Source organism: Bufo bufo, chromosome 4, assembly GCF_905171765.1.
Source record: "Bufo bufo chromosome 4, aBufBuf1.1, whole genome shotgun sequence".
Taxonomy (NCBI): Eukaryota; Metazoa; Chordata; class Amphibia; order Anura; family Bufonidae; genus Bufo; species Bufo bufo.
This window is the reverse complement of record NC_053392.1, coordinates 383,663,818-383,678,169: the sequence shown is the minus strand read 5'-3', so window position 1 is coordinate 383,678,169 and position 14,352 is coordinate 383,663,818. Positions and strand designations below refer to the sequence as shown.

General features: G+C 45.0%; 1 protein-coding gene across 1 annotated transcript in view; it reads right to left on the bottom strand.

Moving 5' to 3' along the window:
* TNFAIP3 (TNF alpha induced protein 3) overlaps positions 1-12,020 on the bottom strand; it is a 29,862-nt gene extending 17,842 nt beyond the window's left edge. The window contains exons 1-2 of the mRNA XM_040429206.1: positions 11,842-12,020; positions 445-746 (exon numbers count right to left, since the gene is read on the bottom strand). Of these exons, the coding sequence (XP_040285140.1) occupies positions 445-742 (298 nt within the window). The 5' untranslated portion in view covers positions 743-746; positions 11,842-12,020. The remainder of the gene's footprint in view (positions 1-444; positions 747-11,841) is intronic.
* Positions 12,021-14,352: the final 2,332 nt, after the last annotated feature.

The window sequence follows — 14,352 nt, the reverse complement described above, 5'->3', positions numbered from 1 at the left end:
CCTGCTCTCAACAGGAATCCAGGCCGGCATACCACGGACCGCTCTCGGCCGCGGAACACGGCCGTGTGCATGAGGCCTAAACCTGATGACAGATTCAGGTTCGAGAGGGACCACTTATTAGGAAACTGTAAAAATGAAGATGTTCCCATCTCTTGATGCACTTACAGGACTATTACAGAATTTCCCCAATGGGGAAAAATTGGGCCAAATTTATTTAAAAAATAAAAAAAAAGACACCGCAAGTCAGCAAGTCCAAACTGATACGATAACACTCTGAAGTACCACTGTAGGCACTGCCCACTATTCCAAAAATCACAGTACAGCATGTTCAAGACATATTTAAGAAAGTTGTCACAAAATAAGATCATAGAGATAAAAAGAGTACACAAAGAGAAATCAGCTATACGGTACCTACTTAGCAGATCAGTAGAAAGTGGTTCTTACCATTTGTCCGTAGAGGGGCGAGTTTTTTAACTTCTTTACATGCATTTAGCTTCTTGTGGCTTTCCAGGGCAACTTGCATGGATCTATCAAAAAGAGTCTTTTGCAGAATCTCCCGGAATCTTGTACAAAACTGACAGACCATAAAGAGTTCAATAGTGTATCGGTGCATGGATCGCAAGTGGTGGATGATTCCGTTGCTGGGCTTCACTATGTCCTGCGGGGTTCTCTCTCGGATTTTCACCGCCTTCAGCATGTTGCTCATGTATAAGTCCTGGGGAAGGACCTGCTGCGTTGCCATCTTTCTGTTGAATGAGTAAGAATAGAAATGGGTTGTCATTCTGTGGAGATCACAAACCTAGGGTCTGTAAAAAAGTTTTTCTTAAAGCACAGCTATAAAAAAAAAAAAAAACTCCACAGTTACAAAAGAGCTACAATAACTTTCCGAGACTTCACAAATAAAAAAAAAAGAGACTTAGTCATTCAGGTCTGATGTCATTCAGATAAGACAGACCTCTATAGGGAAGGGTTGCACATAAGTCCATGAATAGTCTTCCACTTTATTGATTTACAGCCATAATTATACTGTACAAGTTCCCCTTACCACCCAGGGTGATGGCGGACATACCAGATGCACGCTCATGTGTACTGTATGCACAGTGACTTACTGTATATGAAGCCTGGATAATATACCATAACTATACTGGGATTTTCCACTCTCACGGAGCACGTTTTAACATGCCTTAGGCGCCAATGGTTTGGTCCATCCCCGGGGAATTAGCCATTTACTCCCTCAAAATATCAAAAAAGGGAAGGGTGGGGGATTTTGGAAACACAAAATAGGTGGAAAAACCCTTTGCAGAAGAATACCGTAAAAGGAAAAACATAGGCTAATGGCTGTTTGTAGAAAGCTGTATGTCCAGGGGCAGGAAAGTCCATACCACAGGCCTGGAAAATCCCAGGAGTCAGGTAGCCAACATACCTACACATGTGCTGAAGGCATATAACACTTTGGGGGAGATTTATTTAAAACTGATGTAAAGGAAAACTGGCTTAGTTCTTCATAGCAACCAATCAAACTACACCTTTTATTTTCAAAAGGAGCTCTAAAAAATGTAAGGTGGAATCTGATTGGTTTGCTATGGGCACCTGAGCCAGTTCAACTTTACACCAGTTTAGATAAATCTCTCCCTTTGAGTTTATCATTATTCCAACTCTTTGACTACTAGTTGTCCAACTGGCTCCAAAAGCCTGGAGTAATTAGTGCACCCCTGACCCTGGTACAGTGAGTACATACAACTACAATGCTGTCTACCTTCACCAATGTGCAAATTTTCAGCTTAAAGGGAACCTGTCACCAGGATTTTGTGCATAGAGCTGGGGACATGGGTTGCTAGATGGCCGCTAGCACATCTGCAATACCCAGTCCCCATAGCTCTGTGTGCTTTTATTGTGTTAAACCTCCGAATCTCTTCCTTGCTGGCTGACGTCACAGAGCTGGAGCGCCGAAATCTCGCGATGCGCGAGCTAGTGCATGCGCAGTGTCTGCATCATGTTCATTCCCTGTGCTGGCATCAGCACAGGGAACGAACTACACATGCGCTAGCTCGCGCATCGCGAGATTTCGGCGCTCCAGCTCGGTGACGTCACCCAGCAAGGAGGAGATTCGGAGGACGCGGGGCGGTGCTGGGCTCCTTTCCGCTTGACTCATCTCCGGACACAGGACTCATATCAGGTCATTTGCATATTGATCAAAAAGGCTTTTTAACACAATAAAAGAGCAGAGAGCTGTGAGGACTGGGTATTGCAGATGAGCTAGTGGCCATCTAGCAGCCCATGTCCCCAGCTCTATGCACAAAATCCTGGTGACAGGTTCCCTACATGTCCCAGAAGTGGCTCACCCCTTACTTGGAGAACTTCAAAACCTCATCTGTGGTACTGTATGCTGAACTGACGCTCCAGTGAAGACAACATGGGCATGTGACTGCTGCTACCAATCACTGGCTGCAGAGGTGACCTCAGTGGTGTTGATCCATCATTACTACCGTCAGTGATTGGCTGCTGTAGTCACATGTCTGAGTCGACGCATCATCGCTGGCGCAGGAAGTATAGAGAATGAGAACAAGTGAAGTAATGGAATGGGATCGGCGGGGAATCGGTAAGGTGTTACTTTTTTTAAAATTTTATAACTTTCTAAGTGTTTTTTTTATAGGTGGCTACAAAACCTCTTAAAAAAAAAAACACAGTACTAAATTGGCTTGGCTTGTACATGTGAACGAATCGTTTCGTACTCCACTCTGTGAAAAGTCTAACTACCACCTTGTCTGTATAACTTTGTGACTCAAAGCTGGTTACAATTTCAGGACTTCGCACATTTGTGCTTTTCCTTTTACATTACATGTTGCTATTTATGATTGTTTACAGCAAGAAGTGGAACTTGTCACCCAGGTTCCCTATACTGTACAGTTTGAGTCAATAAGAACCTGTTTGTGTGGACAGAAGACATTTTGCCTCCTTGTTATCGGAAACTATAAAGTGCCCCCTAATATGCCGGGCCCCTCCCATGGAATATACTTACCCCACCCTGCTCTGCTCCTGTCCCGGCACCGCCACTGCTGCTTATTCCCGTGTGCGGATGAAAACATCCGGTGTCGTGGGGGAGCAGCCAATGGCAGGCGGGGATGGGGACAAGCCTCCCTAGCATCACCCACGATGGTAGGGAGGTTCGTCCCTGCCTGCCATTGGCTGCTCCTCCCTGACACTGGATGTTTTCATCTGCGCACGAGGAGAAGCAGCAGCAGGAATACTGGCATAGTTTCCCAATCACAGAGCCGTTTAAAGGGTTTCTGTCACCAGATTTAACCCTATTAAGCTAGCTGACATTAGCGATGTGCTAATGTCAGCTAAACCTAACTAGCCTATTCCTACTTTTATCTATGCCCCCGTTGCGCCAGAAATCTAACTTTTATAATATGCTAATTAGCCTCTAGGAGCAGGGGGGGCGTTGTTCCTGCTCCTAGAGGCTCTGTTCTCCCACCTTTGTCGCCTCCCTCCAAGTCCTGATACACAGAGCCAGGCAGCACTCTAGCATCTATCTGCCAGCCCTGTGCTCTGGTGAAATATCGCGCCGTTCAGCATTCGGCGCAGTGAGGGAAAGACGCTCGCAGGCTGCCAGCTTCCTCAACACGCCTGCGCGAGATTTCACCAGAGCACAGGGCTGGCAGACAGATGCGAGCGCTGCCTGGCCCTGACAATCAGGACTTGGAGGGAGGCGACAAAGGTGGGAGAACGGAGCCTCTAGGAGCAGGAACAACAACCCCCCCCCCCGCTCCTAGAGGCCAATTAGCGTATTATAAAAAAGTTATATTTCTGGCGTAACGGGGGCATAGATACAAGTAGGAATAGGCTAGTTAGGTTTAGCTGACATTAGCACATCGCTAATATCAGCTAGCTTAATAGGGTTAAATCTGGTGACAGAAACCCTTTAAGACATAAAATCTGGTCTTTGGATCCTGTGGCCAATTTTTCTATTACGCTTTTGATAAATACAACTTAGGACGAGTTTACACCCGCAATTTAGATTTTCGTTGTTCTCTTCGGCTAGAGGAGCAGAACAACAAAAATAATGGAAGTGCCAGATATGGTAGATAGCTGACCCAAACAGAGCCTAACAGATCCCATTAACTATAATGGATCCATTCGGTTTCCATTGGGAGTCTGTCTTTTTTTTTTTAGCACAGAAAAAAGTCCTGCATGCAGGACTTTTCTTCTCTGTTGGTTTTTGATGAAATCTGCAATGGAGGCCCTGAACCGAGCCTCCAATGCAGATGTGAACAGGACTTAAGTTACTCTTCACCTTCCACTGCAGCATCTTCAGACTCAAGATGATGTCCAGCACTCCGATTCACCATCTAAAATATATTGCAGACAGTAGATGGCCAGCATTACAGAGCTGAACTCATAAAACACAGTTCTTCAGATTTCAATCTCCTAGCATTTGAGAGGCAAATTTACTAAAGGTGAGACAGTGTAAGGCAGTCTTAACCTGAGCCAGACTTAGCACAGTGGCTGATGCTGGATGCTAAATCTGTCACATTTTTAGACTGTCTGTTTTGAGTTTATAACGCCTTTACGTTGGCTGAATTTTTCATTCAAAAATGCAGGAAAACGGTGCATTTTTAGGCACATGGAGGCACATTTAAACCACTCCCCTTTCAGTTAAGCCACACCCACTGTTGGACGAGGCGTAAAAAGGTTAGAAAAGTATCTAAAACACTTGATAAATGCAGTAAAAAGTATAGTAAACCTGTTTCTCCAAATACTAGCACATTTTCAATTGTAAATCTACCTATGTCTATAATATATACACTCACCTAAAGAATTATTAGGAACACCATACTAATACGGTGTTGGACCCCCTTTGCCTTCAGAACTGCCTTAATTCTACGTGGCATTGATTCAACAAGGTGCTGATAGCATTCTTTAGAAATGTTGGCCCATATTGATAGGATAGCATCTTGCAGTTGATGGAGATTTGAGGGATGCACATCCAGGGCACGAAGCTCCCGTTCCACCACATCCCAAAGATGCTCTATTGGGTTGAGATCTGGTGACTGTGGGGGCCATTTTAGTGCAGTGAACTCATTGTCATGTTCAAGAAACCAATTTGAAATGATTTGAGCTTTGTGACATGGTGCATTATCCTGTTGGAAGTAGCCATCAGAGGATGGATACATGTTCTCATTCTGTTTACGCCAAATTCGGACTCTACCATTTGAATGTCTCAACAGAAATCGAGACTCATCAGACCAGGCAACATTTTTCCAGTCTTCAACAGTCCAATTTTGGTGAGCTCATGCAAATTGTAGCCTCTTTTTCCTATTTGTAGTGGAGATGAGTGGTACCGGTGGGGTCTTCTGCTGTTGTAGCCCATCCGCCTCAAGGTTGTGCGTGTTGTGGCTTCACAAATGCTTTGCTGCATACCTCGGTTGTAACGAGGGGTTATTTCAGTCAACGTTGCTCTTCTATCAGCTTGAATCAGTCGGCCCATTCTCTTCTGACCTCTAGCATCCACAAGGCATTTTTGCCCACAGGACTGCCGCAACTGGATGTTTTTCCCTTTTCACACCATTCTTTGTAAACCCTAGAAATGGTTGTGCGTGAAAATCCCAGTAACTGAGCAGATTGTGAAATACTCAGACCGGCCCGTCTGGCACCAACAACCATGCCACGCTCAAAATTGCTTAAATCACCTTTCTTTCCCATTCTGACATTTAGTTTGGAGTTCAGGAGATTGTCTTGACCAGGGGCACCCCCCTAAATGCATTGAAGCAACTGCCATGTGATTGGTTGACTAGATAATTGCATTAATGAGAAATAGAACAGGTGTTCCTAATAATTCTTTAGGTGAGTATATATATATATATATATATATATATGTTCATTCTATCACACTCAACTTTCTTCCAGTACTGTGGAATGGAAAAAATAAAACATCAAGTAAAATGTTATTTTTATTCTGTTTCAGTTTTAGACAATACTAAAAAAAACTAGGCCAAAATGACTCACTCCGTAAAGTTTACTGCAGTAGATTACAGGACCAACTGTGTGGATAAGATCTGAACGAATCTCATCCACATGCTACAGAATTTTTTTTAAAAATCTTCAACTTATGAAATTGTGCTGCAGATTTTTGTGCGGAATTCATCCCTTCCACAGCAGTGGGGTAAAATCCTGCATTTAGCAGGTGGAGATTTTACAGCGGATTAGTTGAGTACGCCAGTTTTACAAGCATATCTTTGGACAGAGGAAGTGAATTGGGATGCAATAAGCTAAATGAGTGTCCAGAGTCTGACAAGCGATTAGGCTCTTGTCAATACACCCTGCACCGCTCCACCCACTTGGTCTTGACTGATAGTGCCAGCGCTGGATGTAGAGCACGTGCAGCACTGTCACTGCGCATGTACAGTACTGGGGTTATACCATGCATGAGGCTTCAGTGCTAATATTAGACATTGAAATAAGATAATAATGCACTTAGTAAAGTAGATGCAAGCATTATATATGGACAAAGTCCTCACTCTGATATGATAAAATCTGAGACACTTAGCCAATATATTTTGATCAAAATACATCTGTGCCCGCCTACCAAGCGCCAAGGTGGTCTCAGGTCAGGCGGGTCCTACGCTAAACCTACCTAAGGCCTCTTTCACACTTGCGTTGTCCGGATCCGGCGTGTACTCCACTTGCCGGAATTACACGCCGGATCCGGAAAAACGCAAGTGTACTGAAAGCATTTGAAGACGGATCAGTCTTCAAAATGCTTTCAGTGTTACTATGGCACCCAGGACGCTATTAAAGTCCTGGCTGCCATAGTAGTAGTGGGGAGCGGTATACTTACAGTCCGTGCGGCTCCCGGGGGGTCCCGGGAGCCGCACGGACGGTAAGTATGCTGCTCCCCGCTACACTTTACCATGGCTGCCAGGACCTTAGCGTCCCGGCAGCCATGGTAACCATTCAGAAAAAGCTAAAAGTCAGGTCCGGCAATGCGCCGAAACGACGTTTAGCTTAAGGCCGGATCCGGATCAATGCCTTTCAATGGGAATTAATTCCGGATCCGGCCTTGCGGCAAGTCTTCAGGATTTTTTGGCCGGAGCAAAAAGCGCAGCATGCTGCGGTATTTTCTCCGGCCAAAAAACGTTCTGTTCCGGAACTGAAGACATCCTGATGCATCCTGAACGGATTTCACTCCATTCGAATGCATTAGGATAAAACTGATCAGGATTCTTCCGGCATAGAGCCCCGACGACGGAACTCTATGCCGGAAGAAAAGAACGCAGGTGTGAAAGAGCCCTAAGCCATTGGGCCTCTATGTTCAGGAGCGCAGACCCTGCACATATGGTGTGCTGCTCCTGGTTACCTCTGTGTGCATCAAGCAACCGATAGGAGGAGGAGTAAGCACACCTATATGTACCACCTAATCAAGGCGCTCTATTGGATAGGAAGGGCAAAAGTGCAAAGGAATGCTACTCCCAAGATAAAATAGGTGCGCATTCACACTTGAAGGTGCCACTCCCTTGAGGAGCCTTTAAAACTATTTTATTAAAAACTATTGAAAAGTTCATAATGAATTTTTATTATATACTTTATTTATGTTTCTGTTTTACCTACCAAATATAAATGGGAAGTTTAGATGCCTACCGAGGTTTACGGTACAAGGCCAACATGTCAGCAGTGTACTGGTATACCGATCCCTCTGTGGGGCCACAGTGAGCGATGTACTGGCACACACATCTCTGCTGCTACCTGTACCCGCACCGCTCTGCTAATCCAATGTGCTATGCCAGACTTGAGCAGGCACAGGCAGGACCAGCGATGTGCTGTGCAGAGCTCCTGCCTCCGCTCACTCCTCCTCTCTGCCAAAACCTTCCATAGCACAGCAAGCGGCAACCTTTATGGTATGTTTCAATGTAGCACAAATGTAGTGGACTTGCAATTTCTGTGATAGATCTATGACTGGCAATCCAACTGTTGTGAAACTACAACCCCCAGCATGCACATTTGCTCGGCAGTTCTCAGAATGCTGACAGAACTGAATGGAGCATTCTGGGAGTTGTAGTTTAACAATAGCTGGAGTGCTGGACGATGCTGATCTCTGATCTAGATACCGTACCCACCATATAGCAATAACTATGGCACAATCCTATTACTCATGCCTGTCACTACACTGACCGCATAGCCTGCAGACCGCTGACTCACAGCTTGCCCAAAAATATAAAGTACGTAAAAATTATCCACTATTTATAGGAAGAAGGGTCCTCAGCCTAAGGGTCCATTCACACGTCTGCAAAATGGGTCCGCATCCGTTCTGCAATTTTGCGGAACAGGTGCGGACCCATTAATTTTTAATGGGGCTGGAATGTGCTGTCTGCATCCGCATTTGCGGATCCGCACTTCCGTTCTGCAAAAAAATAGAACATGTCATATTCTTGTCCGCAATTGCGGACAAGAAAATGCATTTTCTATGAGAGTGCCGGCGATGTGCGGTCCGCAATGTGTGGAACGCACATTGCCAGTGTCCGTGTTTTGCGGATCCGCAAAACACATACGGACGTGTGAATGGACCCCAACAGAAAATATGCCAGCCTTGTACACTCACCTGATATACCCAACATAAAGTCTATATACCACACAGGCCATACAGTCAGAACCAGACCCAACAGTGGCTACCAGTATAGGAATGTGCTTTAATCAACTGGGCTGATAATTAAAATAATAGCAAGAAGGCTGCGTCCACAACTGCGTTGGAGGCTCCTCTAGAAGATGTGATCGTGGATTGCATCATAAATGTCATGTTGGGCTATTTGGTCAGGTAAAATGCCAGACAGAACAATAGAAACCAAATGGTCCCCATCGATGGGGTCCATTCCATTTGGTGCCACTAGTGAAAGATACGACTCTGACTTGTCTTCCGTTTTTTCCTACAGTATGATGGAACAGAAGAATGGGATGCCGACTGCAGATGTGAACGAGGCCTAATGTGTGCATGTATGTATGTATGTATGCTTACCTGGCAATATATGAAGAGCTAATAGTAAACTAAAGATACAAATAAAAAGTAGATCTAAAATACTACAGAAAAACTAATACCACATAACTCAGATTCCAGTCCCTTCTTCCAAAGACAATGGAAAACCTAATGCACCACTTTTTTTAGGGAGTGACCCTCCAGTTCAAGTACAAAAACACTTCTATGGCGCCCCCCTTTTCATCTTTTCAGATGCAGATGAGCTAATTCTTGGACGCCTGTCATCCAAGATGGCCGCAAGGCTTCTCAGACTACCTGATGTATATTGTGCATTTGGTAGTCCAAGACACTTCCTGCTGGCCAATCCAAGAGCAGGGCTGGGCATTGAGGAAGTGTCTTAGGGCTCTTTCACACTTGCGTTCTTGTCTTCCGGCATAGAGTTCCGTCTTCGGGGCTCTATGCCGGAAGAATCCTGATCAGGATTATCCTAATGCATTCTGAATGGAGAGAAATCCGTTCAGGATGCATCAGGATGTCTTCAGTTCCGGAACGGAACGTTTTTTGGCCGGAGAAAATACCGCAGCATGCTGCGCTTTTTGCTCCGGCCAAAAATCCGGAACACTTGCCGCAAGGCCGGATCCGGAATTAATGCCCATTGAAAGGCATTGATCCGGATCCGGCCTTAAGCTAAACGTCGTTTCGGCGCATTGCCGGAGCCGACATTTAGCTTTTTCTGAATGGTTTCCATGGCTGCCAAGACGCTAAAGTCCTGGCAGCCATGGTAAAGTGTAGCGGGGAGCGGGGGAGCAGTATACCTACCGTCCGTGCGGCTCCCCGGGCGCTCCAGAGTGACGTCAGGGCGCCCCAAGCGCATGGATCATGTGATCACATGGATCACGTCATCCATGCGCATGGGGTGCTCTGACGTCATTCTGGAGCGCCCCGGGAGCCGCACGGACTGTAAGTATACTGCTCCCCCGCTCCTACTATGGCAACCAGGACTTTAATAGCGTCCTGGGTGCCATAGTAACACTGAACGCATTTGGAAGACGGTTCCGTCTTCAAATGCTTTCAGTACACTTGCGTTTTTCCGGATCCGGCGTGTAATTCCGGCAAGTGGAGTACACGCCGGATCCGGACAACGCAAGTGTGAAAGAGGCCTTAGACTACCAAATTGGACTACATTGTGCTCCAGGTAGTCTAAGAAACGAGGCGGCCAACTCGGATGACAGAAACGGAGCCCAGGAATCAGCTGGACAGATGAAGAGTAGGGCACCAGGAAAGTGTTCTGTTTGTTCACCAGTTATATATTCTTTTCTTGAACTGGAGGGTTCTTTTAAATTAAAAACCTTCAAAGGGGTTGTATCACCATGATAGCCCCTTTCCATATGCCCTATAAAAGGCACCTGGTTGTCATGCATTCAGTGCAATGCATGGTACCTGCGGCAGTCACACAGACGGACTAACAAAATCCACACATCTGGATATCACTGCAGATCTGTGGACCGGTCCAACCGTGTAATATTCACTCCATGGGTAAACCAGCCCTCAGTCTCTCTCATTTAATTATTACTGAAGTCCCCTTATAACGACCAAAAGGCCAGGTTCACACAAACAGCAAAGCCTGCGTATGATAAATTAACCAAAGCATCTTGTGATACCAAGACTGACACTTAGCACCTGAGAAATACAGGAGCGCTGCTGGTTCGAATGCTAGGATCCCCACAAATACAACTGGAGAGGTGGTCAGGCATGGGCACAGCCATTCATTCTCTATGGCACTGCTGGAGATGGCAGAGTGCAATAATAAAGAGGTATTCCGAAACTAACGGCACTCTGTTTGGCGGTTTTCCTAACCCCTATATGTTATAATTTCATGCGCTGCGTACATACACACACGGCTGCTTCATCTCAACCTGACAACCAGAATCTAAGGGTCCGGCTACACCGGTCGTGGCCTAGATAGCAGGGGTATTGCAATGTAGAGGTGATTCCATAGAAATTAATGTGGTCGCAGAAGGAGGCGTATTTGTGCTGTGACCCACAAAAAATACAACCCTGCTAGATTTTTTTAGATTCAGGTCACAGTAGCGGCACACGTGCAACCCTATTCATTTCTATGAATCACCGCTACACTGCGATCCCCCTGCGGTCAAGCAGCGCGACCAGTGTGGCCGTGTAGCCATGCCCTAAGGTACAATGGGGACCAGGACCTCCACCTATTAGACATTTTATGGGATATACAAGGCATATGTGTCTATCGGCAGAACACGCTTACGCCGCGTAAAGCTACAAGTCATGGATCATCAGTATACAATGAAGTCTGCTATCTCCATCAGTCCCACTGACTAGAGCAAGGGGTCAGCAACCTCTGAAACTACTACTCCCAGAATCCTCCTTTTATGGGAGTGACAAGAACAGTGAAGTGTGCATGTTGGGAGTTGTAGTTTGACAGCAGCTGGTGTGCCAGAGGTTGCTGATCCCTGGACTAGAGTTACTTGGCGCACATTGGACCACCACTGCAATCAAACGCCTCCAGAATGGGGGGCCACAACCCTGTTCTAGTGATCAGTGGAGATCACCTTAAAAGGTGGATAGGCAATCAATTTTTGTCATCATAAAAGTAAAAAACTAGAGGAGAAAAAAATAATCTGTTTTTAACTTAAATTATAGCTTAGAGATGTAATGTCCGCTACTAGCAGGTCAATAGATCCCATATACATTCTGCATACAAGTCATCACCACAGACTTGTATCCTGGCCGCGCATGCGCACAAGCTGCCGGACGAGAACCCGGTAGAAGCATACCGTATTCACCATCTACTTCTCGCGCTCAGTACACAGCTTCATAGTTTAGTACTCGTCCAATCTTACCTCCACTGTAAACTGGTTGTAGGGCTGACAGGACTCCGGCAGTGCTCACATTACTTCCCGCGGATACAGGGGTCCATGGAGTACCAGACAGTGCGCTCCTGCTCTCCGCTCCTTGTGGGGATAATACTGCAGCCTGTCCCCTCACAACAGAAGAATTTTGCACTTGCAGAACTGTTGCACTTCGGGTTTACTAGCTCCTCCCATTGGGGATTTCCAAGGCCTGGGGACTTTCCAAAACACGCCACTTATGTAATGGAGGCGAATGGCCAGCAGAGGGCGCAGCAGCAGGCAGAGCATACTGTATGGGGGGGAAGCCGTGCTCTGCTGCAGTCTTCATGTGTCTGGATCTCCAGTCACTAGAAGTGGTTTTGTAATAAGTTTATTACTATTAGCTGGCACTAGAGGTGCTTTACGAACATGCTGACTGACATTCGTTAGCCTTGTTGAAATACGACAATCACACCAGAGTAGAGTTGAGCGAACTTGTGTTTTAAGTTCGGCGTCTAACGTTTGGGTTCGGGTTATCGAAGAATCCTGTTATGGATTACGCTACCACGGACCATAACGGAATTTAGAATCCATAACGGGATTCTTCGATAACCCGAAGCCGAACTTTAGACGCCGAACTTAAAACACAAGTTCGCTCAACACTACACCAGAGTCCAAAAAAACGACCATTAAAAATAATAAAACTGTCCGTTTTTAACTGCTTTTTATTCATTTATACCTGGATGACTGATGTTAAATGGACTTTAAAATTGTTCCCCTTTAATTGTATGGGGGCAGTCGGTCAATGAAAACGGACAGAATAGAACATGTTGTTTTTTGACGTTCGTTATTCACTGGCCATCAAAAAAACGGCTGTGTGAATAACCCCATAGACTGCCATTGTTCTTAAAATGAATGTGTGACGGCCATTAAAAAAACATCCCTCAGACGTCAGTGTGAATATAGCCTTATAGGTGTTTTCATGGATTTTAAGTGTGATGTCACATGAAGAAAAAACCCAGCCCTTATGGTCTGTCAGGGCCTGTTCACATTGCGTTTTGAGCCTTCTGTCAGAAGTGTACGTCTGAACTAAAACCACATACCTGGGACCGAAGGCTGAAACGTATCACACTATACATACAGTCTCTCTCTATAGCACTCTCCACTTTGCCGGACATGCCGTGTCACAGTCTCTTTCTCTGTCCCCTCCCACTGAATTTTTTTTGCAGAATTTAACCCCTTCAACCATAGGTGGCCCAGCCTCAGTGGATGCTCTAGAAAGGGTTAAAAAAACATACTAAGGCCTCATGCAAACAACTGGATGTATTTTGTGTTCTGCAAAGCGCAGATCCGCAAAACACAGATGACGTCCGTGTGACGTCCATGTTGTATCCGTTTTTCTTGGAGAGCCATTGACTTCAATGAGTCTATGGTCTAAATTTTGTGGCCAAGATTAGGACATGTTCTAGCCTTTGCGGAAAGGACATATGGATGCAGAAAGCACATTATGATCTGAAGTGTGTGTGTCTTTATGATCTCTTTTTTTTTTATTTTCTTTGGCAGGTGAAGAGACGAAAAAACTGTGAATCGGCCATTTTTACTTTTTTTCCCCCTTTACAGTGTTCACCTTACAGGATGAATACATTGATATTTTAATAGTCCATCAATTTTGGGACACAGTGGTATGTATTATCTTTATTTTTTTTTATTATAGGGAAAGCGGAGGATTGTGTTAAAGATGTGTGCATTTTATTCTATATTTTGTATATCTAGGACTGTAATGAGTTAACTTTTTCTTTTCCAAGTGCCTCCCCCCCCACCCCTCTCTTTGTTTCAAGGCTGGAGAGGAGAGAGAGGGGGGCAAAGTGCTGTGCTGTAAGAAGTGTCTGATTTCTCATCTTCTTGCAGGTGTCCCATGGAGTGTGGTGGAGATGCGTAAGCCAATCATATGGTTTGATGATATATATATTATTTACTGCCTATAGAGAAGCACCTCTTTGAAGTGTCACATATGACGTATGCAGTATTATTGTTAGAATAGAAGCCATTACAAAATGGCGATGGTAACGAGATGTTTACATTAGTTCACATTCTAAAGTGGTATTCACTGCGCAGTTGCAGGTGTATTATCTCCTCTCTCTTATCTCTTCTTCCTTTTTGACCAATGAAACAATGTTTTAGCCTCAGTGAGGACTGCCCTCTTCTGAAGATGTATAATACGGCTTACCTGATGTAATAAAAGTTAGAGATTGCTTTGACCAACTTCTGTGTCAGTGTTCAGTCTCTCAGCCACGTGTGGATATTAACCCCTGGGGGGTACATTGATCTGGAACACCAGAGTGTATCTAAAATGCCCTAATTTAGGGCTGCTTTAACAATTGTATATATTTTTAAAACCTTTTTTTTATTTTAATGTTTACTTTTCTTTAGCTTCCCTTGGGGACCTAAATGTCCAGTCATTAGACTGATTCTTCAATATACTACTGTGATTTAAAACATTAGTGTCGGGGAAATTCTGTATAT